Consider the following 27,026-nt stretch of genomic DNA (forward strand, 5'->3'; position numbering starts at 1 on the left):
TGTTGATGGTTATTAATATTACATAATGAGCCAATGCATATCATTATCGCGAGCATGCAAGCGAACACACTATTTTGAAAGGGTTTGATTGACATGTGAAGTTTAACATCATAGAGCCACCATATGATTGTGAGAGACGCCGTAGTGGAGGGCTCCGGAAATTTCGACCATACACCTAGGGTTCTTTAACTTGCACCCATATCTGAGCACACGGGCCTAAGCATTTCGCCTCCATCAAAAAAGCAGCCGCCAAAGCCGGGATTCAATCCAATGACCTGCGGGTCAGCCGCCGAGTAGCCACTTGACCACCGTGGTAGGGCTATCATTGCTAAGGTTAGCGGCTCCGTAAAACTCACCTCCGGGTTGTTTCTTCTAAGATCGATCACATTCGCCGTCTCCTTAGTCAAGGCTACTGACGCGTAAACGCCGAGCAGCATGTTGATCCAGTACAGAGGTTTTGCGAACACACCAAATGTCGATGTGCATTCTGCGGGGGGAAAAGAATCAACAACAAGAAAAACAAGCGTACGAGTAAGCCTCCGCCACATGCAAAGCTATATCGCCGGCCAAGTCTGCTAGGCTAACACCAATTGTGACATCTTTATCACCACCACCACTGTATAATCGTTTACAACGTAAAGGAATAAATATGCTCCACCACAGCACTGTGCCACACCTTCAGAGTCTGCATAAACGTTTGGTAAAATCGCATTTTCTCGTGTCTGTGGCATTAAGTGCTTTTCAAGTGTTTCAGATAGCTGGTGTTTCTATGAGAGGCGTTCACGTCGGTGGTCACCTTTTCTTCGAACTTAAAAAGCTATGGGGGCGGAGCTTCTGTGCATGTAGCACTACGGGAAGTAGTTCGTTTTGGCGCGCGTCTCGTAACGCTGTGAAAAGTGACGGAGGTGCACCATCAACGTTTCAGATGGACGCCGACGCCGTTTAACGTTTGAGGTACACGTAAAAAGGCGGGAATTTCTCGCTCGTTCAAAAACGCGAAGTCACAACGAGTAAGTTGAAAGAAATACGCATACCTTACTGGTGTGAGCTGCGTTCTGTCTCAAATAGCTCCACGTAGAAAAGAAAGGACGAACTTTCACATTTCCAAATTGAAAATACGGGTGCTTATGTGGAACTAGATTCACTAATGGTGAGATGCACGCGATTTGATTTTGTAGCGTTCGCGTCAACGCCAAGAAAAGTTGTCGCCGAGTATCATAAGAACCTCGAACGCTCTCGCAAATTTATTCAGGGAATCTGACGTCACTGCCTAACCGAACGTCTTATTTCAGATAGGAACGACAAACCCGTAGCTTATTTATTTATCAATTTATTCCCAAATCCCTCCCCCCCCCCCCCCACGAGCTCCAGCTGAAGTATTGTGTGAGGAGGGATTGTACAGTGCATATTCGCATGACTTGAAGCATCTAAACACAATAATTCGTGCTATAGTACATTAACAAAAATAATGCTATATAACTGTTAGCGAGAGCAAACAGGATATATAACTAATGAACAAAATGTAGAGATGCTCATTTGTAAAGGCACATCACATAACAGTAACAATTTATAAAATAGCTACCGATGGGGATCACACATAAATTAGTGGAATGTTGAAGCCATGTACTGGTAATGAGACAGCGGGATTGGGCATGTTGGTATAATATCATAAAGAGTGCTTAACAGCGCAAACGACAGGGCAGGAAGGGTCAGGAGAAGAGACGAGACAGAACGCTGAACTGCCAACAATTTATTTCTTCACAAGAAATAATACCTTCACAAGAAATAAATTGTTGGCAGTTCAGCGCTCTGTCTCGTCTCTTCTCCTGTCCCCTCCTGCCCTGTCATTTGCGCTGGTAAGAACCTTTTACTGGTAATGAAATAATGGTAGTAACTTCGTGAGAAAACAATACAGGATTATCAATGTTGACAGCATTGTCGGAAAGACGATTGTATATTTCAAACGCTACTGGTAATGCCGATGAGTTGAATGCAATAATGCGTCCCAAAATGCGCTACAAAATGCGTTTCAAAAATGCGCTACAGAATGCGCTACAAATACTACAAAATGCGCTACAAAATGCGTTTCGAAAAACGGCTATTATGCGAATAGCAATAAGTGCGTGTCTGGTGGGTGAGAGGGAGAGTGATTTCCTGCTTACCTGATGCTAATTGTTTGAAAGGCACAGATCACGGCGATATTTATGCGGGAATCTAAGGAAGGTGACGACAGCGACGATTTAACGTGAGTGATACTGGAATGTCGGCTGTAATCTTTAGCAACAAAACAAGCGGCATGATTTTGTCTACGTTCAAGGGCGTTTAATAGATGGACCTGACGAGGTGATCAAACATCTGTGGCGAATTCAAGTTGAGTACGAACGAAAGTTAGATATGCAAGGTCGATCTTGGAGCGTCGTGAAGATTACGTTTGAGGTAACCATGAGTGCGGCATGGATGCCTGCGTTGAAGTTTTGTCACTATTCGTGTACCTTGAGAGTGAGGGCAAAAGATGCGCGCAAAGGTATCTATATGATGATGTGTGCTTCACATTACAGTTATTGAGAGTGCAATTAAACAAATAGTTTACTGACGGGTGAAGGTCATTAGCTTGCATTTATCAGTAATAACTGTAATTTGGTAGCATGAGCACCAAGTAGTTATGAGATCTAGGTCTTCCTGAAGAGCGAGGTGGTCCGGCGATAATGTTATTTTTCGACAGAGTATGCAATCGTTCGCAAACAGTCGTATGTTTGGGGAGATACGCAATGGCAGGTCATTGATGTATTCTAAAAATTACAAGGAACCCAAAACACTACCTTGGGGGACACCAGAGGCAGCATTCGTTAGAGCAGATAAGAAGAAATTATTAATGGTACAATGCTTCCAGAATCAAAGAAAGCCTATGAGCCAGGCTAATGTCCAAGAGTCCAGATTTAGTTTTTGATGAGTGCGTTACTTTTATTAGCAAAGAAAATGTACGCTTTCGAGATGAAACCAGCTTGCACTACTCTCTCGCAGGGTTGTCTGAAGAGTGCACTATGGTTGTGTAGGCAGAGCTTCTGATACCAAGCTGTAAATGCATGGTGTTGGCGGGGCAGGACCGGTACCCCTCCTCATTGTGTGCGCACACCTATGACGGTGGAGACAATGCGAACATTAGTTAAATGCGACGAATTCGCAAAGTATCACAATCGTGAGCAAGAATATCTAGTGATAATTCCCGGTTGAAAAGTTGTCCGTGCTAGTTGGTACGCGCGTCGATTTCTGTTCTTCCTATCGGAGTTTTTTGTGATACAGCCGAGACGGACATACCGCATTACAATTCACTTCATTGCACTTACGACAAATGAAGTAAAATGGTCCCTTCATGACTCCCCGAAGAATGGCCTTCGAGGAAGCGGCGAGGGCGTTTTCGGGTCCTCTTTGGAAGCTGAAGTCAACTCCGAACGCGGTGCGCCCCACGTAATCCATGGCTAGTCTTTGGTAGAGCTCGAACACATTCGCTTCACGGTTGCTGTCAGCGTACTCGCTCACAATGTCCAGGAAGGTGTCCGCGCCTTTCTTTACATCGGCCATCATCTGATGTAACAAATGAACATTTGTTATATGTTGATTATGAAACCCATAGGAAGACTAATGATGAAACCTATGAGTAAACGAAAGTAACTGGGTCTGAATAAGCATCCAATCAGAGTTAGCATGTGCTACGTGTAACCAGCAGGCAACAACCACAACTACAACAAACAAAAAAGCGTGTTCCCAACTCGCCGTTACTTTTATGAGCGGCGCTGAGTATTAACTTGAGCTCTAAATGCGTATATGAACCCAACAATGTGAACGGAAGGCGTCCGCCACTGTTTCTCAATTGGTAGAGTATCGCACGCGTGATAAGAAGGCGTCACATTCGGTTCCTGCCGTCGGCAAGTTGTGTTTTCGTCCGCTGCAATTTCTTGACCTCTACAAATGACGTTACATATACTTTCCTTCACTTTGATTTCCAATTACTTCTCTGTAAGATTGCGTCAAAAGACCATATCATGGTCTTTTGACGCAATCCATGATGTCCATGGTTGGTGCTAGGATAACAAGAATTGCGAGATAATGTCATAGTATCTTGGTTTCACTTATCAATATTGTCAACCGGCCGGTACAATTATGATGACGAAGTGTATTACTTGGCCACCGAGTCTTGCTGACCGGCAGCCTAATCGTATGTTATTGAAGGTGGGGCACGCACTCCAAGCATACCTTCGGTGTTAGGACCCATTGTCCTATTTACAGAAAGAAACGCGTTATATAACGCAGAAACTAGTCATGGCTGCCGCCGGGAAAAAGGGTGGGGAACTTCCTATTTCCTCGAAATATTTCAATATTGCTTGCGCCCGTATGCAGTAATCAGTCCTAACTCACGCACAAACGTAGATAAAAGGTGGTGGATGCCCTTACCCTTAAGTACGCCCTTGGTTACAAAAAATAAAGTGAATGATTGGGCAAGGGACGATTGTGCATGACTCCTGGTTACAGCATGTTTTCACTTGCACCTTACCTGTTTTAGCTTTCCGTGGGTGAAAGCGGACGCTAGAGATCGCCGTATATTTCTCCACTTGCTGCCTTCGGCGTAAACAATACCGTTGCGCAAGAGCGGATGCCTCTGCTCCATCACCATCTCATCCTGTGCAGAAAGCTTGATTAGAGCAGCATTTAGCTCTCGATTACTTCCTCATGACACCAATATTTTGTATGAGTGTGGGTGTCGCCAATCTTTGTAAACGTGGCCCGAATGGCAATGCAGTAGCAAGGGTAAATCAATGGCATCTAGCGCTTCAGTAGTTTCCTCTTTGATAGTTCCTTAATGAAAAGTTACACGCTTTATACTGAACACACGTTTTTCGGGAACGTATCGTCAATGTAAAACTTACCCCTCGATCCGTGAAGTTCTGGAAGTTGCGAATGAAGATGTATTCCAAGAAATCCAAGTCTTTTGTCACAACAAATGGTACATCTCCGTTGTAAAATCTGCAGTTGGTAGAATATGTTTGGAAGCTGTTGGAAGCTTTTAAAGACTATTATTTTTAGCAACTACAGGACTCAATATATGCACATAACAACGTCGACCATTGCGCTTGAAAATTCCTAAGTCGATATATCCCGCCCTTCTCACCGTTTCATGGCTATGAAAGCTTCGCCCTCATTTAACTGAAGGATGTTAGGCGTTAGGCCCTTGCATGTGTGCATATAGTATATATTTATATATTTAATATTTAAAATCAAGTGTATCCTAAGTAAGACTGAAGTAGTGAAAATTTTATGTCGGCCTATTTCAATTAAGGTGGTTATGATCTCACCATGGAGTTAGAAATTATCCCTAATTAATCAGCCAATCAGCAAAATCAATAGAGCCATTAGTGAATTCTGGGATACTGCATTTTGAGATGAACCACAGTGAATATGCCTTTTTTACCTGATCTCACCTTTCGTTACACCTAACGTTATCTCACCTTTTCTTATACCTAACGTTAATTCTGTGCCAATGGGCACACCTATGAAGTAAATTATGGATGATGGAACACGAAATGTCATCTTTATTCCAGTGGCTGGAACGTTACAGTGACCACCATCACCGTAAATTGAGCATGTATGAAAAAAATCTCCGTTAGCGGAGTTTTACTTTACTCTGTTGTTCCTTTTGAATGGAAACAAAGTAAAACGTAACTGTTTCATATATAGTCCCAGTACAAACAAAGAGAGAGTAATAATAAATTATTTTTCTTTTTGCATATGTGGATCTTACCCGAAAGTGTCGCCATAATTGTCCAGCCACTTGCCAATAACCTTGAAATAGTGCTGCCGGATGGACAAGAAATGCAGTTAGGGACACCAGACCTGTTTTTCATGTTCAACACTTATGGGCTGTGTTCAGCAGCAGAGTGAAATGCACACAACATCCTGACGTAACGAAGCTATTATCAGCATTATTAGTTTCGGTTGTCATACTAAGGAACTTCTTTCTCCACAACATAGGAGTTTTAACTCATCAACTCTCTCATAGAGGGCCCCGCTATCACAAAGAACCGAAGCCAAGTTGCTAAGGTGCGCTTGAAATTAAAGCTGAAAATACTAAACTTTAAAATAAAAGGGAGGAGCCATACGCATATGCGTACAATGCCTCCTTTTCATCATTCTCATATTTTTTATTGCACCCCGCTCGACTCACCTGCACATTTTATGTTGCGTAACAAACGTGAGCTTTTGTTTACTATACAGGGTTTACCACGTAACTTTCATCGTCATCATCATCAGCCTGACTACGTCCACTGCAGGACAAAGGCATTTCCCATGTTCCGCCAGTCAACTCGGTCCTGTGCTTGCTGCTGCCAATTTATACGCGCAAACTTCTTAATCTCATCTGCCTACCTTACTTTCTGTCTCCCTCTAACCCGCTTGCTTTCTCTTGGAAGCCAGTTAGTTACCCCTAATGACCAGTGGTTATCCTGTCTACGTGCTACATGCCCGGCCCATGTCCATTTCCTCTTGATTTCAACTGTTATATCTAACGGACGTACTTCAGCCAGATTTTAAAAATATGCCGTAACACGTAATCACGACGTGACCAAATGCATGTTGCTCACCGTTGCCTGGAGTTAGACTATTTTTGTGTTCTCAAATATTGTCTAACTAGGCATGCTTAATTAACTAACTTTTCCCCAAAACTAAGATATATAAAAAGTTCAAAGTTGTAGATTGGTTTGCAAAACGTCCGATCAGACAGTTTCGAACTTTATATCTCTTAGGTATTAGTGTTTTTCTGCTAAATACAAATGCCCGCAAAATACAAAAAAATACAACGTGACAAACCCACTCGTGCTTCAGTGCGCACGATGATTCTAGTGGCCTTTCATGGGTTCTAATGGATTCTAATGGCCTTTCCATCGTGGCCCGAATTCTCAAAATTTTGATTGCCTAAGTTATCTCTGCCATTGGTCGTTGTGACGAAAGAGCATACATGCGCACAGCTGGAACGAAAGGAACCCAAGTGCAGTTTCCACGTTAAAACTATGCCAAGTATTTCGAAACTTTAGTTAATAGGCTGCTCACTGTTTCGTGATACTCGCGAAGGTTTCCCCACAGCAGGCTTGGCTCGGGACCGGGGATTCCTAGCGTTTTGAAGTAGGAAAAACGCCGCTGCCGCCATCTGGATAAGAAAGACAACGTGCGTGCAAATGTGCGACGGAAACTGCCAGTCGAGATACGGCACATCTCATAGTCAATATACATGTAAAGGAGCATGAAAATTTGTCTTTACGGAATATATACGCGATGTGACCACGCTTGATGAACTGGACTCTGCAATAGGACTTTCCTCGTGCTTTATACACCCAATATGGCATATATCAACGTATGGTTGCTGATAATTTTTTATTATTATATTCTAGTTTATTATGTTATCTGCTTGATTACCACTTTCATGATGATGGGATCGCTGGCTCGAACGTAGCCTACCTCTCTATATTTTTTTCATATTTATATAAAGAAATCGGTTCATGGCCGGAATCTCATGTTATTAGTTCAATGAAGCATATACATATTTTTGTACCCACTCCATGTAGGTACAAAAATAGCCTACCTGATAGAAGAAAATTTTATTTATTTGAACGTGCTGTAAATAAATAACTTGAACGTCGCATCGTTAAAGAGGTTGTTTCGCTGAAATTTCGGCGTCGGCGGTTGTGAGCCAAAATTATTTTGTACGTGACATAAATATCGAGAAAGCTGCAAATAAAATAAATGATCAAGATTTTCTGGTCCGATGACGCCCGAAGCCAGGTAGGAAAGCATGCGTTCTACCGCAGAGCCGCACGAATGAGTCGAAATGCCGTGAAAATAACGTTCACGCTTTGCAAGCACGCACGTCGTGTATACAGGCTTCCCAAGGCAACTTGAAATATTGCAATGATATTGCGTGGTACATGCGTACGTTATCATCGAGTGTCGGGACATATGAGAAGTTTTCACGCGCAAGATTGCTCGTGACTTGAAGCATGCTATCGATTACGCAGGTTGTATACCCATATGCGAAAGCTTCACTGACACAAGCGACTTTAAGTTACACCACAATTTAAACTTCTAAGATAACATCATACAATGAAAATTACGCACTAAGTAGTTGAAGTACGTACTAGAGAAAGGATATGGCTATAGCTTTCAGCTCGTGAAGGCGAAGCTCAAGGCTCCCCCAATTTCTCATCTTCGACATAATTGTTCTACTCCTACTTTACTCATTGCTCGTATTAAGCCGTTATCAATTTGAACTATTCGTCTCTGTCGTTTGCACGCATACCTAAATAATTTTATGCTTTTCGGTGTGTATGACAAAAAACTAGCTGATCTGATAACAAACATGCGGCCCTATATACCAACACTAGAATGTATTAACGTACATTCTGCCTTAAAGCTCACGCCATATATGAAACAAATAGAGAATGCTTTTGTTGGCCACAAAATAGGTAGCGGAGTGGTTGGTACGGGAAATCGAAGTGCTGAATGGGCGCGAGATTGCAATGATTAACGTACATCCGCTAGAGCTCCGCATTCGATGCCGCGGCTGAAAGTTTCGGAGCAATACATACACAAAAATAATCAGAAACATGAATGGCAGACCTCTGCGCCATAGCACAGATGTCATTCACATGGGTTTACTTCACGCACATGCACTAACTACATCAAAGGAATGCTGCCCTTACTCTCGTTTCACTTCAGTGTCGTTCATTTTGTCATCTGAGTGAAATACACACACGTATCTCTTTTTTTTTTACTGTCCGAATATATTCAATTTTGCTGTTTCTTCAACCTATGACTGTAGTTTATATACAGGTTTTCTTTGTTTCACAAGCATTTTCTTATCTTTCGCCTTTAATGTTCACGTGTGCATGTTCTGATTGCAAGTGCAGTAGGCGTGTGGGCACATTCACAATCTCACTTTGGTATTAATCTTGTATTTTTTGCATCATTGCACACTATCAAAATGTCGCATGTTTAAAGAAATAATTATGATCATTTGTATTTTTTCTCGGCGTCACCTTTTGGTACAGTTCGATTATCTTCCCGTGTACTCATGATTGACACACTCTAAATAAAAGCTTCAAATAACAACATCCATTTATTTCTCTGCTTCATTAACGCGTGGTCCCCGCCATGGTGGTCCAGTGGCTAAGGTACTCGTCTGCTGACCCGCAGGTCGCGGGATCGAATCCCAGCTGTGGCGGCTGCATTTCCGATGAAGGCGGAAATGTTGTAGGCCCGTGTACTCAGATTTTGGTGCACGTTAAAGAACCCTAGGTGGTCGAAATTTCCGGAGCCCTCCACTACGGCGTCTCTCATAATAATATGATGGTTTTGGGACGTTAAACCCTACAAATCAATCAATCAATCATTAACGCGTGGTCTCCTCGAATAAATTATTGCAGTAAACATCGGGACCTTCAATGCACGTTTGTTAGAAATAAACCCAGGGAAGTCTTATGCCGAAAAAGCTTTATCAGTGTTCAATCATTTTTATCAAAATAAATTTTATCAAAATGTCCAATAAAAATCAAGTTTATCGATTCAGGACAATAGTGAAAACAAACTTGGAACCTTCCAGCAATCACGCATCAGTTTATTTTATTTTCAAAAGCTGTGTGGCGGTATTATTTTCTGCCCCGTTCATTTCTCGCAATCAAGGTTGGTAAGCTGCTTTTTATTGGACATTCTTATCACTATCGCCTTCGTTTCAAACAAAGCTCGGAGTTTTATCGAATAATCTCGAGGGGCCAACCTATGTAGACAATAGGAATCATACGTTCAGATGATAGAACACTCTATAAAAAGTAACAGTACTCTTAAGCTCATGGACAGTGGGCGCACTTTCTGGAAAAATGTACTTGTAGTTTTCTTAGCAAGGTAGATAGGTAGTGGGCGAGTTGGGAACGATGCATGTGGTAGAATGTGAATACGGTGACTAAGGCTGACGTAGCAATTTTCGTTGCTACTTTCAGTCAAGTTTTCAGGCAGCGCCACGGTACACAATTGGACATGCCATCGGGTATTGTACAGCGTTCAAAGATATAAATATAGAAATTTTTTAGTCTAGCTACTTCTCCAGGTAATATCTCGTCATAAACGCGCCACGACCACTGCAACGAATGTGGCTTCAATGCGGTGTACTGTTGGCTTTTACGTACGAGTGAAAAATTACATGAATACGACATGGAGTGACCATGGTTTGAAACAAAACTGCGTACGCTACTTAGCCCTAAACTGTCGCGTTTCAATGCTTGCCTGCTGTACACGGGCTATTCAAAATTTTAACTACTAACACGTCTAAAAATACACAAAAGACCACGAATAATCTCACTAAAATGGTCGGAGAGCCTTAAAGGCTGCAGGATTTCCGCTATAGTAACCCGAGGCGTATGTTCTCAACCACGAACTAGGAAATCGTATCGCTTTCTAAGCTTTTAAGCCTAACACAAACGCCTGTGGTGGTTACGTTATACAGCAAAAGATTAGTGTGCAAAGGATGACAATACCTTATGACTGCTGCAAGGAAAATGACGATCAAGGAGAGAGTACTGGCTAAAAAAACCATAACCATGACGACCATGGTCCGTCAAAGGTGAGCACGTGTATTCGCCGACCTAAAGAAACTGCTGCAATCACCGGTAGAATAGAACGACTCTGGCGAGCGCAGGAGAGCGTGTGAGAGACCGGATCACATCACAACACCCTCTCTAGCGAGAGCCGATGTAGCAACAGTATTATGTCTCTCTGCTATTTTGTTTCCTCGCCTCTTTGTTTTTCTTTCATTTATCTTCGAACCGTTCGCCACCATCATACGCGGAGTGACGGATGTCAGTATAGCGTGTATGTAGTTTGCACTGAAGTTACAGATTTTTATAATATTATATGTGGGGTGTAACGTCCCAAAACCACCAAATGATTATGAGAGACGCCGTAGTGGAGGGCACCGGAAATTTCGACCACCGGGGGTTCTTTAACGTGCGCCCAAATCTGAGCACACGGGCCTACAACATTTCCGCCTCCATCGGAAATGCAGCCGCCACAGCCTGGATTCGAACCCGCGACCTGCGGGTCAGCAGCCGAGTACCTTAGCCACTAGACCACCGTGGCGGGGCAAACAGATGGTAGTCAGTGCTCGCACTCGATTCTTAAAGTCACCATACGTATGTGCCGTTTTGTTCTTATTTTTATACTGCTTGCCTATAAGTATACGACCTGTTGCTTTGTTTCTATGCAGGAGACGTTGACTCTAGGGCACCCTTTAGTTGAATGCTTGGTCAAGTTACCACAGATTCCTGGGAGAGACGACACGCAAATGCAAAGAAGTTGGTGCGTGAGTTGTAAACTGGTGGAGAAGAGAGAAGAGAGAATGGTAGATTTGTCGTAGTGGTATGTACCTAAAGATAAAGTGTGAGAATCAGTCCTAAGAGAAAGAAAAAAGAAGAGCCTCCTGGTTTAGCTATCAGTTCGATAACGTTCTTGGTGTCAGGTTATGCATCACTTTGCTTATCTTCGTGGGCCATGTTTTTCTTAGTGTTCGGAGAAAGCTTTGCATCGCAGAGAATTGTGAAGTCAGAGAAGCTATGTAGTTCAATTTGCTGTGTCAATAGGAAGAGGCAGCTGTATGGAATTTGTGGCTTAAGGTCCTTTTGTAGTAGAGTATACTCGTAATCATCCTTCATCTTCTAAACGCGAGTTCGCTAGATTTGCCAGTATTACCTAAAAGGTACCAAATACACATCAGGCAGATTCTAATTTCAACTATATACAGGTATTGTTATCAGTTTACGTCAGCAAACATGATGTGATGAATGCATGTCACAATGTGTGTCACACACACACAAACACACACACACACACACGCACATATATATATGTATATGTATATAAGGGAAAAAAGTGTATACCTAAGGGCTCGTTTTTCCGTGGTTTAACACAATATTAATGAGATCTAACAGACAGTAAAGCCAAGGAATGTACAAGGGAAGTTATTAGAACCAATGAAATGTAAATAAGAAAGAAGAAAGAAAAGTGGATGAAAAAATAACCAGCCGTGAGCAGGAATCGAACCTACGACCTTCGAATTACGCATCGAACGCGTACGGCAAGGCCTACGGCAAGGGCGGCTCAGTGTGGTACGACCACTGCAAGCACTAGGCACCGCTGTGGGCTTAGCGTACGGTACCGAAGCTAGCACTCAAGTAAACACTCCTGCCGAGGTGCCCAAGGCCACCCCAGGCAGGCTACAGTCCGGCGATTCCCAAAGGGGACCGGACGAAGGAAACACGTGCTTAACCGGCGCCGACCATGGAGGAGAGAGAGCTCCCTCGGCGCGCACGTAACACGTGCTGCACCCGCATGCGGCGCCATCTATTGCCACGCACCATTACCAGAGCAGAATAACCAAAAGGGTGTGGCCGTGTGGCGGAATGCTCGCGAAATGGTCGCGGGCACGCCACAGATCCCCACAAAATTTCCGGAGCCATCCACTACGGCGTCTTTTAAAATCATATGGTGGTTTCGGGACATTAAACCCCACATATCAATCAATCAATCATCAGCAATGATATAGCCTCAATATTTTGCTTTGATGATATGCTTCAGAGATAAGTATCATACACTCTTTAAAAAAGGTCGTAGTGCTTACTATAACTTCGGTTTACTAATTAGCTGTCACATCTGTTACCAACTGGTTAGTAAGTGAAGGTAGTAACGGGGAGGTTAGTAACCGTTGCTACTTTCACCATTACTAGCGCAGTTATCGATGGTTACTAAAACAGTTAGTACGTAGGTAATAATGGTTACTAACAGAAAATGTACTAGCCACGTTCCTTTCGTCCCACGAATCACCCGTTTCATACCGGCCCGATTCACGAGCATTAATACTTCGATATATAACTCCGTAATTACGGACTTGATACACCAGTCCACGCGAAGGACCAACCAGCCGCTTGAAGAGGCTTTGACGAAGCAACGGAGAAAAGGAGCCGACGACCCGTCTAACGGGTGCGGAGGCACCCGAGTAACTGTCGCCTAGTCGAAACACAACATCCTCGAGGCCTAGGCTCTGAGATTATCGGACTCTAAAAGCCGTAATCTTAAGATAGGGAACATCCGCGCCATGCGAGGCTGGGGGTTTCCTGCACGGCGGATGTATAAATAAATGTTATTTATCTCTCTCTTTCCACGTGACACGTACAGTTTCCAAGCGGTTCTAGGAATATTTATATCCAATCTTTTGGGGAACGCAGTGGGTGGCTATGCTGTGGGATGGATGGTTTAAGTTTGGCGCCTTTATTTATACAGCATACAATTTTTTTAGGAGCGTGTACTAACGTACCGTCAGACTTTTAATCAAAAATAATAAGAAAGTCAACAACTTATTTCTATTTTGCAGGGTACCGCCTCAACGGGGTTCAATATACAAGACCCAAAGGCGGGTACTAAGCTTAAATATACTGCCTCAATGAACCTGAATGCATCCTCGTGCTAGTAATTAGGTTGTTAGACACTTGTGATAATAACCTCGGAGCTTTGATCAACACGTTCATTAAACACGTTCATGACGAAAAGATAGTAACGGTGCGCAAAAAGTAGTAACCGTTGCAAACTTCAAATGTCTGCTAACGTAGGTAGTAAAACGTTAGTAATGGCCGAAGAAAGTTAGTAACAGCTGCTTGTACTAACTCTTTGCTTGCGGTTGCAAGCTTTTCACTAACTTTTTTTAATAGTGCAGTTTTTGTTCATCTAAAGCTTCTCGAAACTCCCGCGTGACCTTAGGCATTCTTCATTTCAAGTAGTTTCTACAAACCAGTGATAAGACAGGTGCAGATATCGCCAGGATAAGTTCCGCTTTCATGGAGCTGTGCACAGCCGAGGTCGTTTGCACGGGGCTTCATTGTGCTTCATTGCGTGTGCGATTCGAGTGTTTTGTTGATACGCCTAATAGATTACAATGTACTGCGTGAGTGCCTGTTTGAACACATTGACGTCACTCCGCTTTCTTTCATACGTGCTCGTCTACACCGACATATTTGTTCATGAATAAATTATTGCGAAAGTTTGCTACCGATGCGACGAAACAGAGCTTGAGACTGTTATTTCGACAATGCGTACAGGCTTGGAGGAGGGGGGGGGGGGGGGTAATGCGCACATCACCTCGGATTTAGTGTAGACATAACAGTTTATTTGTCATTCCTTATGTTCACGTTGTTTCGCATGTTCACCCACGCAATTTAACCAGATACTGCGTATGAAGAACTCAAGGGTCGATTCAAAACATTATATCTTTAGCACTTTCCGAGCAAGAAAGTGTCACGGCGGAGAACGATTAGGAAGTTATGGACTAGTCTTTGCTTGCTTAATCGCATAAACGGTAAGGATAAACTTTACAGAAGTTTTGTTACGACCACTGACTTATTAGGTTTGATTGATATGTGGGGTTTAACGTCCCAAAACCACCATATGATTATGAGAGACGCTGTAGTGGAGGGCTCCCGAGATTTCGACCACCTGGGGTTCTTTAATGTGCACCCAAATCTGAGCACACGGGCCTACAACATTTCCGCCTTCATCGGAAATGCAGCCGCTGCAGCCAGGATTCGATCCCGCGAACTGAAGGTCAGCAGCTGAATACCTTAGCCACTATACCACCGCGGCGGGGTGACTTATTAGGTTTTGCGCAATATAAAGCGCATAGGAATAAACTAATCGAAGACATCAGACTAGCTAAGACCCGATATTATGCTGATATTTTCCAACATCGCAATGGTCGCGGTGATGCTCTCTGCAAGCAACGACTACTCATCTATATACTACAGATACAAATGAAATGTCTGATAAAATGACTTTTTGATGGGACTGGAGTGTCTGGTATATTACTGGCAGATTCGCTCAACAGCTTTTTCCTTGTTCGATCCCAGTCCGGGGGTAGCTTCAAGGAAGGAGTTACGATTTCTTTCATCGATTCACCAATGGCAGTGTTTATATTTTACCAGTTGTTAACTCAAACGTCGTCTCATTATTTTGTTGTCTAAAAGACGGTACTTCATTGGATGAGTATGAATAGCAAAATTTGCCCATTAAGCATGTTATTAAACTGATGGTACCTTTGCGGGCCCATAATTCTAACCTTTGTCTCGCGAAAGCCACGATTTCAGTTCATACTCAAATTGCTGTAGCCATTCCTATTTAAGGTGCTACGGGTTGTCCATTTTTGTCACGCATGCTTGGCTGCCTCGCGCTTTATTCGTCTTTTATACCGTAAAAATCACGTACTCCTGACCAAAATCAGTTTCTTTTCAAATCTCTGTTTCTGTCCCATCTTATTCATTACTAGCTTTGGTGGGCCACCATAGTCACAAATTGAAAAAAAAATTATCTTCTCCAAAAGAAATATTTACGCCTTATTCGCGTTTTACTCCCGCCGCAGTGGTCTACTGGCTTAAGCTCTCGGTTGCTGACCCGCAGGTCACGGGATCAAATCCCGGCTACGGCGGCTGCATTTAAATGGAGGCGAAAATGACGTTGGCCCATGTGCTCAGATTAGGATGCACGTTAAAGAACCCCAGGTGGTCGAAATTTCCGGAGCCCTCCACTACGGCGTCTCACATAATCATATGGTGGTTTTGGGACGTTAAACCTTACATATCAATCAAGATTCTGACGCATAAGGCAAAGTGTAGCAAGTCTGCCACATTTTATGACTCAAGCATTTGCTAAAGCTGGAAGCCCAGCTACAGTGTGATGTCAGTGAAGATTAAAGGACAACAGGCTGATGAATTTAGAAATCATTTCGAGTGTCGTATTACAGTTTCGCGGATAGCCTGTGGTGCTTAGGATTTTAGACCACATAAACCGGTGAATATTTTCCTTACCGTATGTCAGCGGTAAACTGAAAATCACAGCATTTCTATGAGGTGAATGATGACGAGTGGGGCGAAGTGGACGGACGGAAGCACGGACGCACTGACGGACGCTTCCACCGCTCATCATCATTCACTTGATGGATATGCTTTGACACCACTTCAAATTTTTGAAACTGGCTACTGCTACTACTACGACGACGACATGGGACGTACGGCTCACGGCGTAAAAAAGCTTCGTCTCTAAAAGACAGAATGAAGTATATAGTCTTTTTTTTTTGTTTTTGAGGTTGAATTATTGCCCTTCTGTAGGGACGCGATACGGTAGCTTAGGGGCAAAAGACCACCACTACTCTGCTAGATGGCTTGGGTTCAATGTTCGGGGACAGTAGCCTCATTTCTATGAGGATGGTCAATATAAAAAAAACAGACACTTGTGCTAAATTATACACGCACGTTAAAGAAATCAAGAGGTTTGTAAAGAGTCTAGAGCGCTTCACCACACTGTTCCCAATAGTATTATCTTTGTTAAGGCATCGAAATCATGAAATTTTCGACGAATCAGCACACAATAGCAAACAATCACGTACACACAGAATGACGCAAGCACGCTCGTATTTGCGTCGTTCTATGTGTGCGTGATTGTGTCCTCTTGGGCGCTGCTTCGTCGAAACTGATCGCGGTTCACCAACTTGTCCATCAGTACATATTAAGCATGAAATCTAGTTATTTTAAGTTTATGCAGCCTTTAGGACGGTCTATAAAGAACTACGTTGTTCTTTCCCAGCTGGTGCATTCACAACATTCATTCTGTTTCCGTGAGTGTCTCTATCAAACTCATTATAAAGGAGTATAGCTGTCACCACACATTGTTCTCCATCAAGTAGTATTGAAAACACAGCAAGGAGCATCACGTGAGAATCTTGAAGCCAAGATAGAGCCTTAACCGCGTCACCAAAAAAGATAAATGAATTCAAGTGGACGCCGGGTACTAAAAAAAAGATGGAACGCGAGATTCTGTAATAAAACAAGCTAGCGTTTCGTGGCTGAACGGCCTCGGCGTACGCCTGCCGCGCAAGATCCCGCTTGTGCTCGTGATGGTTCTGCGATTTGTAGGAAAGTCTGCGCCACGCGCTAGGTATTTTTGCCGCGCTCACTCAGACAGACTCCACCTTCTTATGTTTTATTCGTGCGATCACTGTTTTTTTTTCTCGAAAACCCACCCTTGGGCATAATAACTGCGGAAAGCACTCGCTTTCACGCTTTCTTTGAACAGCGGAGCCATTAAAGGTTTTTGTTGCGCCGGGAAGAGCGAGCATCAATGAACCGGCACCACCTCACTTTGTCTTCTTCCTTTGCTGCATTGCTGCATGGCTCCCGCAGCACGTGTGCCGTTTTGTCCGCCCGCGGAGCGTACTATGATAAGAGATTATGTTACGCGACTAAAGATCCACTAGCATGACGTAACGACTAGTCACATGACTCTAACCACGTAGCGCCACGTAACTTTGAGTAACGTGACTAAAGGTCACTCAACACTAGGTAAACACTTGTCACGGAACTAAAAATTATAGGATGAAGTCCCACAGTAACGCGTAACTACAGTCTCGGGGCTAGAATAACATGGCGCAAGGCAGTAGCCAATTTGGTCACTGGAATTTCTTAAATCACGTAACATGACATAACAGCTTGTGGTGTTGATTGTTCCCGCTACAACCACGTGGGACGTGTGTGGTGCGGGGAGCCGACCAAAGCAGGAAAAAGGATAACCAAGTCGTATTGCTAGCAAAAACTTAGCATCTCAAAAGGTAAGCATAACTAACGCTATTTATAAAAAGCTTCACTGAAAACTACCGGTGTTGGTTCCAGCATTGCACCACTATAGATCAAGCTGTGCTTACTTTTTTTGTTCGTTTAAAGCGAAAACCTTAAATGTCTCATAAAACGCGAAAATAGGTCATGATCACGTCATCCCATCAAATCATCATTTGGTTGAAAGCGGGCCGATGACGGAGGCAGTGGAAAACCAGATGACGTAAGGAAAGCATGCAGAACCAGCGATTTCGAAGGCAGTGTGAAATTGTGCTAGTCGCGGAAAGCTTTCAAACACGTGTGATAAAAGTTCAGTAAATCAACTGAGAATAAAAAGAAGATAGTTTTCGCCTTCGCGTCACCCTAAGCGAATGCATAGAGGAGGGCTGTGAGAGTATCTTCTCTTCAAAAGATGATGACGTGGCTCTGTTACGTCTACATCATCCGCCATTGGCGTCTGGATTCACTCTGCCAATGTCACCCTCTCTGCCACTCTCACTCACTGCACCACATCTACAGCCACTGAACTGGCTGCACTAAGGGCTGCCTTTAAGCGTATACATTGTGAACAACACAGCTGAGTCCTGAGTCATCTTTACGGACTGCAGTCTGAGTCATCTTTACAGACTGCAGGTCATCTTTACGGACTGCGCTGCAGTCACTGAAGTCTCCATGCACGCAGGACCGACTCGTCATGGACACCAAACGCTTATGCGAGAAAGCCTGCGACCTCCATCACCACATTGTTCTGCAGTGGATACCTGCCCACTTCGGAATACAAGGTGACGCCTGGGCTGATGACGCTGCCAAAACTGGACATGATGCTTCGGCATAAGTCGTCAAGATACCTTTCTCGAGGCAAGACGCTGCGACACTAGTGTGGGCACACGCTTGACACCTCGAGCAATCCCTCTGGAAAGACCCTAGCCATCAATACTATGCGCGTCCATACAAGATCAATTTGTCGGGTCAATTCAGCATGCCGCGAGACCTCAACAGGCAAGATGGATCGTGTTTACACCTTACGCGAATAAACGTTGCTTGTACGAATTACTTCAAGAACAAGATCAGACTGTGAGACTCACCATTGTGTGTACAATGTAACGTCGTGAAAGTCATCGATCGCGTCCTCGGTGAGTGCAAGATATGCGCGTCAGAAGACAGTCTTTGAAGATGGCCTTAAAACAACGGGACAAAAACCTCAAGTTGACAGATATTCTAGGCCCATTGCTGAACAGCTCCTGTGCGTTACACTCCACAACAGTGCTACTGACATTTTTATGGGCCACAGGCCTGAACGAAATATTGCAAATAGTGTGGTGCGTGCGTGTAACATGCATGTGTTATGTGACTGTTATGCGCGTGTGTTACTGTATAGGTTATGTGTTTATCACTGTATGTATCACAGCCATTGCCCGGCACCTCGAGTAGCATGACGATTGAAAAACCTGGCAAACTTCTACAGATCTCTCTTAAAATAATTCTTGCTCTCTCTTCTCTTCCACCATGTTTATATTTTCAGTCTACGTGAAATGTAACGCGAAAAGTCTACGTATCATTTCAAGTGTGCAACAGGTTGGACAAACAGTGGGAATGGAGGAGAAAATGCGAGAGTGGATTCATGAGGGGTCTCTCCTAATCTCATATTTTTCAACGAAGACCAGCGCATCGTTATAGCGTGTTATCTTATCTCGTTCAGGTAAAATGGACTTGCAACATTAACAGGTGACTCAAAGTAGGTGGCTCGCGCATTGATTAGATCAGACTGTCAAACACATGGGTCATTGTCTAACATCATGCAATGTTCTTGAACGCTGCTTGATAGAACGACATGTAGCTTAGATTTCATGATGCCACTCGTAAAATAATATTTTATTGCCTTGATGTGCCGCGTTGCCGTAACGGTATTTTGTTATTGCTATTTTCTGCTAGCAAATTATTTTCACCCGTGTTCTGATTGGATTTGCTCGTTAGTGAATAGCATAGTTTTCTCATGCAACAGTGTGTATAAAGTCAATCACAGGTCCAAATGAATCGATAGTGTAACAACTTCATTGTCCCATATTTCCTTATTAGCACTTTTCAGAAAGTCAAAAATACCCTTCTGCATTATCAGTGTGATCGCACCGTGTAATGTTGCCCAGATAAGATAGGCCATGCCAAGTAACTCAATATCATAGAAGACATCACTGCCTTTTCAGTACGCTTTATTATAAAGACATGTACTATTATTCGCACGCGTTCCGCTTGGTAATTACACGTCCCTCAAATAGGTTGTGCAATGCGCATTAAATGTTCAGTATTAGGACATACTCAGAGTTTATTTATATTTGCTAAGAAGACGTTTTCCATGCCCGATGCTGCAGAGTGGCGGGCCATCGTCAGTTCTGGCTGTTAAGTGCCCATTTGCTGCCTCCCCTCCATCTCGAAGTCAACTCACGTTCGCAGCCGCACTAAAAAGCACTCGGTTGTCTTTGCTTTTCTAGCTCAAGGCATCTCACTGGTTCGGTTGCATGCCTGGCTCGTGCCGTAAAAAACCTCGACGATTTCGAAGGCTGCTTGTGAAATTTAAGCAAGGGCTTTACGTGATATCGCATTCCGTTCTTATTCAATTTCACTTAAACGTTCCACTTAACGCACCTGTATTTTTCATTTCTTTTTTTTTCTCTCGTGGTCTTTTCTTTTTGTCGTCACAAAAAGTGGAAGCAACGATTCATTCCCAGATCGGGTTCTTCGAGCTCAGACATCATCCATTAACCTACGAGAAAATCCCGCAGGAAATATAGGCCAGTGTAGGACTTAATTTCATCCAGATATCAGTGATGCACTAGTACATACTGCTCATATTCAACAATATCAAACCATGCCTTGCGCAGAGAGTTTTAACAAAACAGCGTGACACGATTCTTGTGTGCTCCATGTCACTAATGGCCACGCTTTTTTAATGGGCTCATTTACGAAATATATATGTGATCTAACGGGAGTGGCAACGTAAGAAACTGAAAAAAATCTATAAGTAAGCTACCAGCAAAAGTACTTGCGCAATAGAGACGGCCAGCAATTCAACGTCGACAAGCCGGAGCGTGGTGATATCGGCAATCTCCTTTATCAACTGCATGCGACACTTTGAAAAAATACTCAAGTAAGCTTTTACTTGATGATTATCTGGTTAGCGTAATGTTTGCTCCCGCTCTTCTACCCGAAAAAAAACTTTCTGAGTGCACGCCTCTGGCTCGCAGCCTCAGACCAGGATTCCGAGCGCAATTCGCGTGAACAGACATGAAAATAGAAATCGAAAAAGGCTTTTTCAAACTAAAAAAAAACAACCAACTAAATATTTCACTTTGATAAAAAAACAAATGTTTTCTCTCTCTCTCTCTCTCTCAGTCCACGCGGGCGTCGTTAGGAACCACTCAGTTTTCGACGAGTTCGCGAAGCCTTGAAGACAGCGCGATGACAAGATCCTTGTATTTTGGTGAGCTCGCCACGTTGCTGTCTTCGCGAGGGTCAGAGTTCAAGTTGTACAGTTCACGGGCGTACACGTTGGTCCAGTTTCGGTGGAAGTTGGTCGTGTCGAAACCGATCCACTCCGTGTAGCGGTAATCGCGCGACACTATCGAGTAGCCCATGATGCGGATATCTCCGAGCACTGGCTGATCGCTGTTCAACTGCGGTGTGGCTGAAGGCCGTGGGTACTGGTGCAGCACCTCCTTTCGTTGCACTGGATTAGCCTGCGTACAAGGGCGAGAGAGTCGGGATCAACAAGAGGAATAAAATCGTCTAGAAGATGCGAAATTTTAAAATTGGAAGTGTATCTGTTTTACTACAGGGTAAACTTGCACAGTCTTCAGTGCTATAAGAAAACCAACAGCATCAGAACCATCCAAAACGAAACCATCAAGATTTACTCGCAACAGATGCATTGAAGCTCAGGCATACTGTAATAATCAATCACCATGCTGAACCTATATCGAAGTTTCAGTGGAAATCTTGAGCACAGATTCTACAAACCATTCACTTCAAAGGAGAACAGCTTGAAACTCATAAAATTTTGACGTGCGAAGAGAGGGATATCCTGAGAGCATGGACATGAATGAATTCATTGCATGGGTATTTTTTCTCTCTTTCTGTGCTTAGCTTGTCTGTAGAGAGTCACACATTCTTTTCGAAAATGTCATTGCTAGTGTATAGTGTTATTAGACCTTAATTTAAGAAAGATTTACTGCTTGTGACGAAGAAATAACGTAACGCAATGCTTAACACAGGTTTCTGCTTTAAAATATTTCAACTATTCATTTCTTAGAAAAAAGGTTCTGTGCAGTATTGAATACCGAGGTAGCTTGTTCGTTTTTCTTTCTTGTACGTTGAATCACTTCAAATTCACCGTCACCTCAATAAATTCGCAACACTAAGAAATGGCGAAGAATAGATGACTATTTTTGGAAAAAAGAACAACATTTTGTCACACAATCTTTTGTAGCAAACCTAGAGAAAAGAAACAAACTCATGGTCTTATTTAGACACCATGATTCGCTATCAAATTTACATTTGTGTGGTTAACAAAAAGCAGTGTCAAAAGCCTTAAAGACACGCGTTGCGCAAGAAAGCAAGTTTTTATATAATAACAAGATTAATTGGTTCTGCAACGTGAATTTGCGAGTTGGGCGTTTCCATTGCACTCGAGTTGCTTCGTTCCCTTCCTCGTCATTCTCAATTGTCAGCATTTCATGGTGAATTAATCATCATCATTATCATCATCATCAGCCTCACTACTTCCACTGCAGGACAAAGTCCTCTCCCATGTTCCGCCAGTCAACTCGGTCTTGTGCTTGCTGCTGCCAATTTATACCCGCAAACTTCTTAATCTCATCTGCCCACCTAACCTCTGTCTCCCCCTAACCCGCTTGCCTTCTATGGGAATCCAGTTAGTTACCCTTATAGACCAGCGGTTATCCTGTCTACGCGCTACATGCCAGGCTCATGTCCATTTTCTCTTCGTGATTTCAACTATGATATCCTTTACTCCGGTTTGTTCCCTGATCCACTTTGCTCTTTTCTTATCTCTTAAGGTTACGCCTACCACTTTCCTTTCCATCACTCGCTGCGTAGTCCTCAACTTAAGCTGAACCCTCTTTGTAAGTCTCCACGTTTCTGCTCCGTAGCTAAGTACCGGCAAGATGCAGCTGTTATATACCTTCCTCTCGAGGGATAGTGGCAATCTACCTGTCATGATTTGAGAGTGCTTGTCAAGTGTGCTCTACCCCATTCTTTTTCTTCTAGTTACTTCAGCATCGTGGCTCGGCTCCGTGGTTATTACCTGTACTAAGTAAACATATACTTTTACGACTTCTAGTGCTCTATTACCTATCTGAATTAATACCAACTTGCTTAACTGTCCGTTGTTTTACCTGACCGCCTCCATAGACTCGCTCTATTCAATCGTTGTGCTCACCAAGTTCACACCATCTGTGCAGGTCGTCTCACTCAGCGACGGATCACCAGACGACCGGCAGCGGGGAGGCGCAGGAAGAGACGCCAGGGAGGCCAGCGTGGGGAATAAGTCTACCAATGCCACCGGGTCATCCACGCGTCCAGCCACTTTTGCTGGTGACGAGCTCCTTTGGGACCTTGGTGGGGAGATGATCAAGGGTACGCTCGTGGCCACTTGGAAGTTGCTGAACTTGCTGTACTCCTGGTGCTCACCAAGTGCCCATCCTGCAAGATCCCAGAGTTCAGTGCAGACCATGGTAGTACGCATGGGGCAGACGCAAGCAGCAGTGACCGCTTGTATCCGGACTTAAACTAATGTGGAAACCTTAGATCCCTCTTCAAATGCGAAAAGTGACCATTGGCGTCGTTCACACTAGTGACACAAAACACTAGCATCGTGCGATGACGTCAGAATGGTGTCACATGTCATTACAACGAGTGAGGTCCATATAAAGCCTTCGTAACATCACATGGCATAGTCCTTTGGTTAAGGTCCATGGGGTGATCAGGAAGCACCGGAAAACCACGTGAGGTGCAGAGTGCCCGATATGTTTCTTCTCTCGGAGGTGGTACAAAAGCACACTATACTCGGCGACAACTGTCTGTGGCACCACAGCCAAAGCTACGAGGGCGGAGCTTCTACACAGGTGTTACTAGTAGTCCGTTTTCGTGCGATTTCGGTTTCGCAGCGGAATCTAAAATGTACATTTTCGCACGACCACCATGCAATAAATCTTACATTCATATGGGAAGAAATAAAAGTCATAAAATGTTATTTTTAGGGGGAAAACACGAAGATTCTTTGAAGCGTTGATATTTATTCTAAAGAAAAAAAGGTATGGCCGAGCAGGTACTGGGCGGACGATTTTAACAACATAAAGCCAAGAAACTATTTCCCGAATTTCAGTGCATACTTGGTCGGCATCGTTGTTTTCCTTCTTTTAGAGACGTTCACGTTATTTTTTTAGGGGTCGCGAACGCAAGGATGGGGCACAGAAATCTTGGCACCGATCGGTCGTGGGCGGGCGTCTGACTTTCGTAAATCCGAGTTGATGAAACGCAATCTCTACTCGGCCAATAACAATATTTTGCACAGTGAAAAGGGTAATATACATGAACGCGTGTGTTACCTAGGCAAAGCGCAAGGATTGACTCCCTCCGTAGGCGCTGACGGGAGCGGTGTGACGGTACGCGATCTTCAGAGTTATCGTATCAACAATGTTAGACAGCCGAAACACCGACTACGTATGCAACGCAATTTAAGAAAAGAGTAATTGGTTTTAGGTACAGTTTCCAATCGCACTTTTAAGTGTGAATACACTTTATAAGCGACCCCAAACCATCCACCGCCGTCGGCGGCGTCCGCAGTCTTCTCTCTCTCTTTAAAAGAAAGAGGACTTGGCGGGCCGCAGCGTGACGCTCTACCGCATAAGCCACGGACGCGACGCTGATATCGGTGTCAGTAACGTGCCTTATACCCCCTCCCCCTTCGCTCGCTCCTCCGCTCTCCTCGCTCGCTGCAGCTGCGCGCGCACCCTTCTCTCTCGCGCGCCCGCCTTCTCTCTCAGTATCCCGTCGAGAGCGGGTCGTGAGGGGGAGTAAAGTTAAAATCCGTTGGCATTCGCCAGTGAGTTAACGTAAACTCCCCCGTGTGATCAAATTGCGATTCCCAGAACCATTACACCATAAAGGCACCATAGTGTGATTAATAAATATAATAGTGCGAATTAATAAATACCCCTCATAGCATCACCCCGTGTATTCGCACTTAACCATGTTCACCCTCGGGGAAATGCTTGGGAGTTTTTTTCTTCCAAACAGCGCTGGTGTTCTTGAAGACTGGCAGGTCGCTGGTGACACTTTCAAGGTGGCTATAGCGATTATAAAGTTCCACTTTCGCAGATGATATCACTTGCACATAAATTCTCGGCAATTGCATATGCGGAAAACGAAATGTTTCGCGACGCTCCACTCTCTTCGTTTCTCCCTGCTCGATGAATACAGATCACCTAATCAATACGCACTCATGCTCGCTCACAAGCTTCGATGTGAACTTGCCGCAACCGAGCGACGCCATCGCTGTTTACCGGGGCAGGGAAAAAGTTAAATGACACCTGAAAACCAGAAACCTAGAAACAGCAAAGGCATACACGGGTGATCCTTTCTGATTATAACGGGAACAATGTGAAACATATTTACCTCTTTTCTGTTTACATTTCCCATTATGCCTGGCAGCATGCGAAAGTTTGCGTTCGTGGACTTAATGCACAAGCGTAGTAAAAATTGCCCGCAGCTTCCCTCGGGGGAACACTGAGGAGGATGCGGACCATATAATTGGTTAACGGGGTGTTAAAGTGCGACTTACTTGGGTCGATGGCTAAATTGGTTAACGTGGTTGTGAAATGGGGTGTTAAATTGCGACTTACTTGGGTCGATGGCTAAATTGGTTAACGTGGTTGTAGGAGGGGGTGTTAAATGAGTGAACACGTACACACGTATGCGAAAGGGCGGCGCTGGTCGAAGGGACGTCGATCATTGTGTTTGTGGATTCGTTGGAATTCATTTCACCGCGACCTTGGACGTCGACGCGCCGTACAAACCAACCGACGAGCGGCAACTGAGCGAGCGAGCGCCGACCTTGAGTATATATACAGCACGACGGCCAATGCACTGTCAGCTGTTGAATGTTCTCGAAGCGCGACGCCACATGCGCGTCCACTGGAGAATCAGGAGAATTGTAGATGTCGAACGCGGTGTGTAGAGGAGGAAGGGTGCACAGATGGTGGAGGAGTGAAGCGCGCGCGGTGTGTAGAGGAGGAAGGGATGCACAGATGGTGGAAGAGTGGGCGACGGCGCGTCGGCGTATGCGCGCGCGTCAGCTGTCGAATGTTTGAGAAGCGGTGCGGACGGCGCACTTCAAGGCGCGAGTATAAGATGCTCCGCATCTAAAAAGGGCGTGCTAGGGCTTCATAGCCTTGGCTGTGCTGCCACAGGAAGTTGTCGCCGAGTATAGGTGAGGAGAACTTTCGGACAGAATCAGTAAATCTAGTGAGAAGGAAAAAAATACGACAGCTTTCACGATATTGTGAACCAAGTGTTGTAGGGGCGAAGCTTTTTATAGCGGCACCCGATCGTTTTTCACGTATGTAACAAGTATAACATTTTGACCTCTAAGGTGGTGCTGGTGAGAAACTTCTTCTGTGCGTTGTTGAACAATAAAAATAGTGCTGAATGTACATGTCAATGGCTGCTAATGGGGAATGAGAGACAGGAGCATTTGGCTTTTAGTTAACGCGCAGGCTGCGATCACCATTAGCAGCCATTGGCATGTACATTGAGCACTATCTGACAAGAAAGGGTTGCTAGGTTATACTCGCTGGGTGTAACCTCCTTAGCTTTAGAAAGGTTTAGCGAGCGTTGAGCCGCAGTGCCATGAATACAAGGAACTTGTATATACCATGAATGAACTCGAGGTGGTTAAAAATGGGAAGTAGATACGAAGCGCAAGCCGTAGGAAAGTAAAAGCCCAATTCTCCACCTCTCTTTTCCCATTTGCAGCCATTGGCATGTACATTGAGCACTATCTGACTGAAAAAGTTTGCTACGTCATACTCGCTGGGCGTGACCCCCTTGGTTTTCGAAATGTTTAGCGAGCGTTCAGCCGCAGTGCCATGAATACAGTGAACTAGTATATACCATGAACTCGAGGTGGTTAAAGGTGGGAAGTGGACCCGAAGCGCAAGCCGTAAGAAAGTGTGCGTGTGCCACCTCTCGTTTAGTCCTTCGAATGTCCACTGG

At 44.2% G+C, this 27,026-nt stretch overlaps 2 protein-coding genes across 2 annotated transcripts in view; both read right to left on the reverse strand.

The window, feature by feature from the left end:
• Positions 1-18,558, reverse strand: part of LOC119169967 (cytochrome P450 3A14-like) — a 32,899-nt gene extending 14,341 nt beyond the window's left edge. The window contains exons 1-7 of the mRNA XM_075885968.1: positions 18,500-18,558; positions 7,099-7,195; positions 5,795-5,847; positions 4,923-5,019; positions 4,550-4,675; positions 3,345-3,582; positions 357-487 (exon numbers count right to left, since the gene is read on the reverse strand). Coding sequence (XP_075742083.1) covers positions 357-487; positions 3,345-3,582; positions 4,550-4,675; positions 4,923-5,019; positions 5,795-5,847; positions 7,099-7,195; positions 18,500-18,558 — 801 coding nt within the window. The remainder of the gene's footprint in view (positions 1-356; positions 488-3,344; positions 3,583-4,549; positions 4,676-4,922; positions 5,020-5,794; positions 5,848-7,098; positions 7,196-18,499) is intronic.
• A 1,374-nt stretch (positions 18,559-19,932) lies between these two features.
• The window catches only part of Ids (iduronate 2-sulfatase), a 30,281-nt gene continuing 23,187 nt past the window's right edge, over positions 19,933-27,026 (reverse strand). The window contains exons 9-10 of the mRNA XM_037420971.2: positions 23,191-23,453; positions 19,933-21,469 (exon numbers count right to left, since the gene is read on the reverse strand). Coding sequence (XP_037276868.2) covers positions 21,152-21,469; positions 23,191-23,453 — 581 coding nt within the window. The 3' untranslated portion in view covers positions 19,933-21,151. The remainder of the gene's footprint in view (positions 21,470-23,190; positions 23,454-27,026) is intronic.

Source organism: Rhipicephalus microplus, chromosome 2, assembly GCF_043290135.1.
Source record: "Rhipicephalus microplus isolate Deutch F79 chromosome 2, USDA_Rmic, whole genome shotgun sequence".
NCBI classification, from domain to species: Eukaryota; Metazoa; Arthropoda; class Arachnida; order Ixodida; family Ixodidae; genus Rhipicephalus; species Rhipicephalus microplus.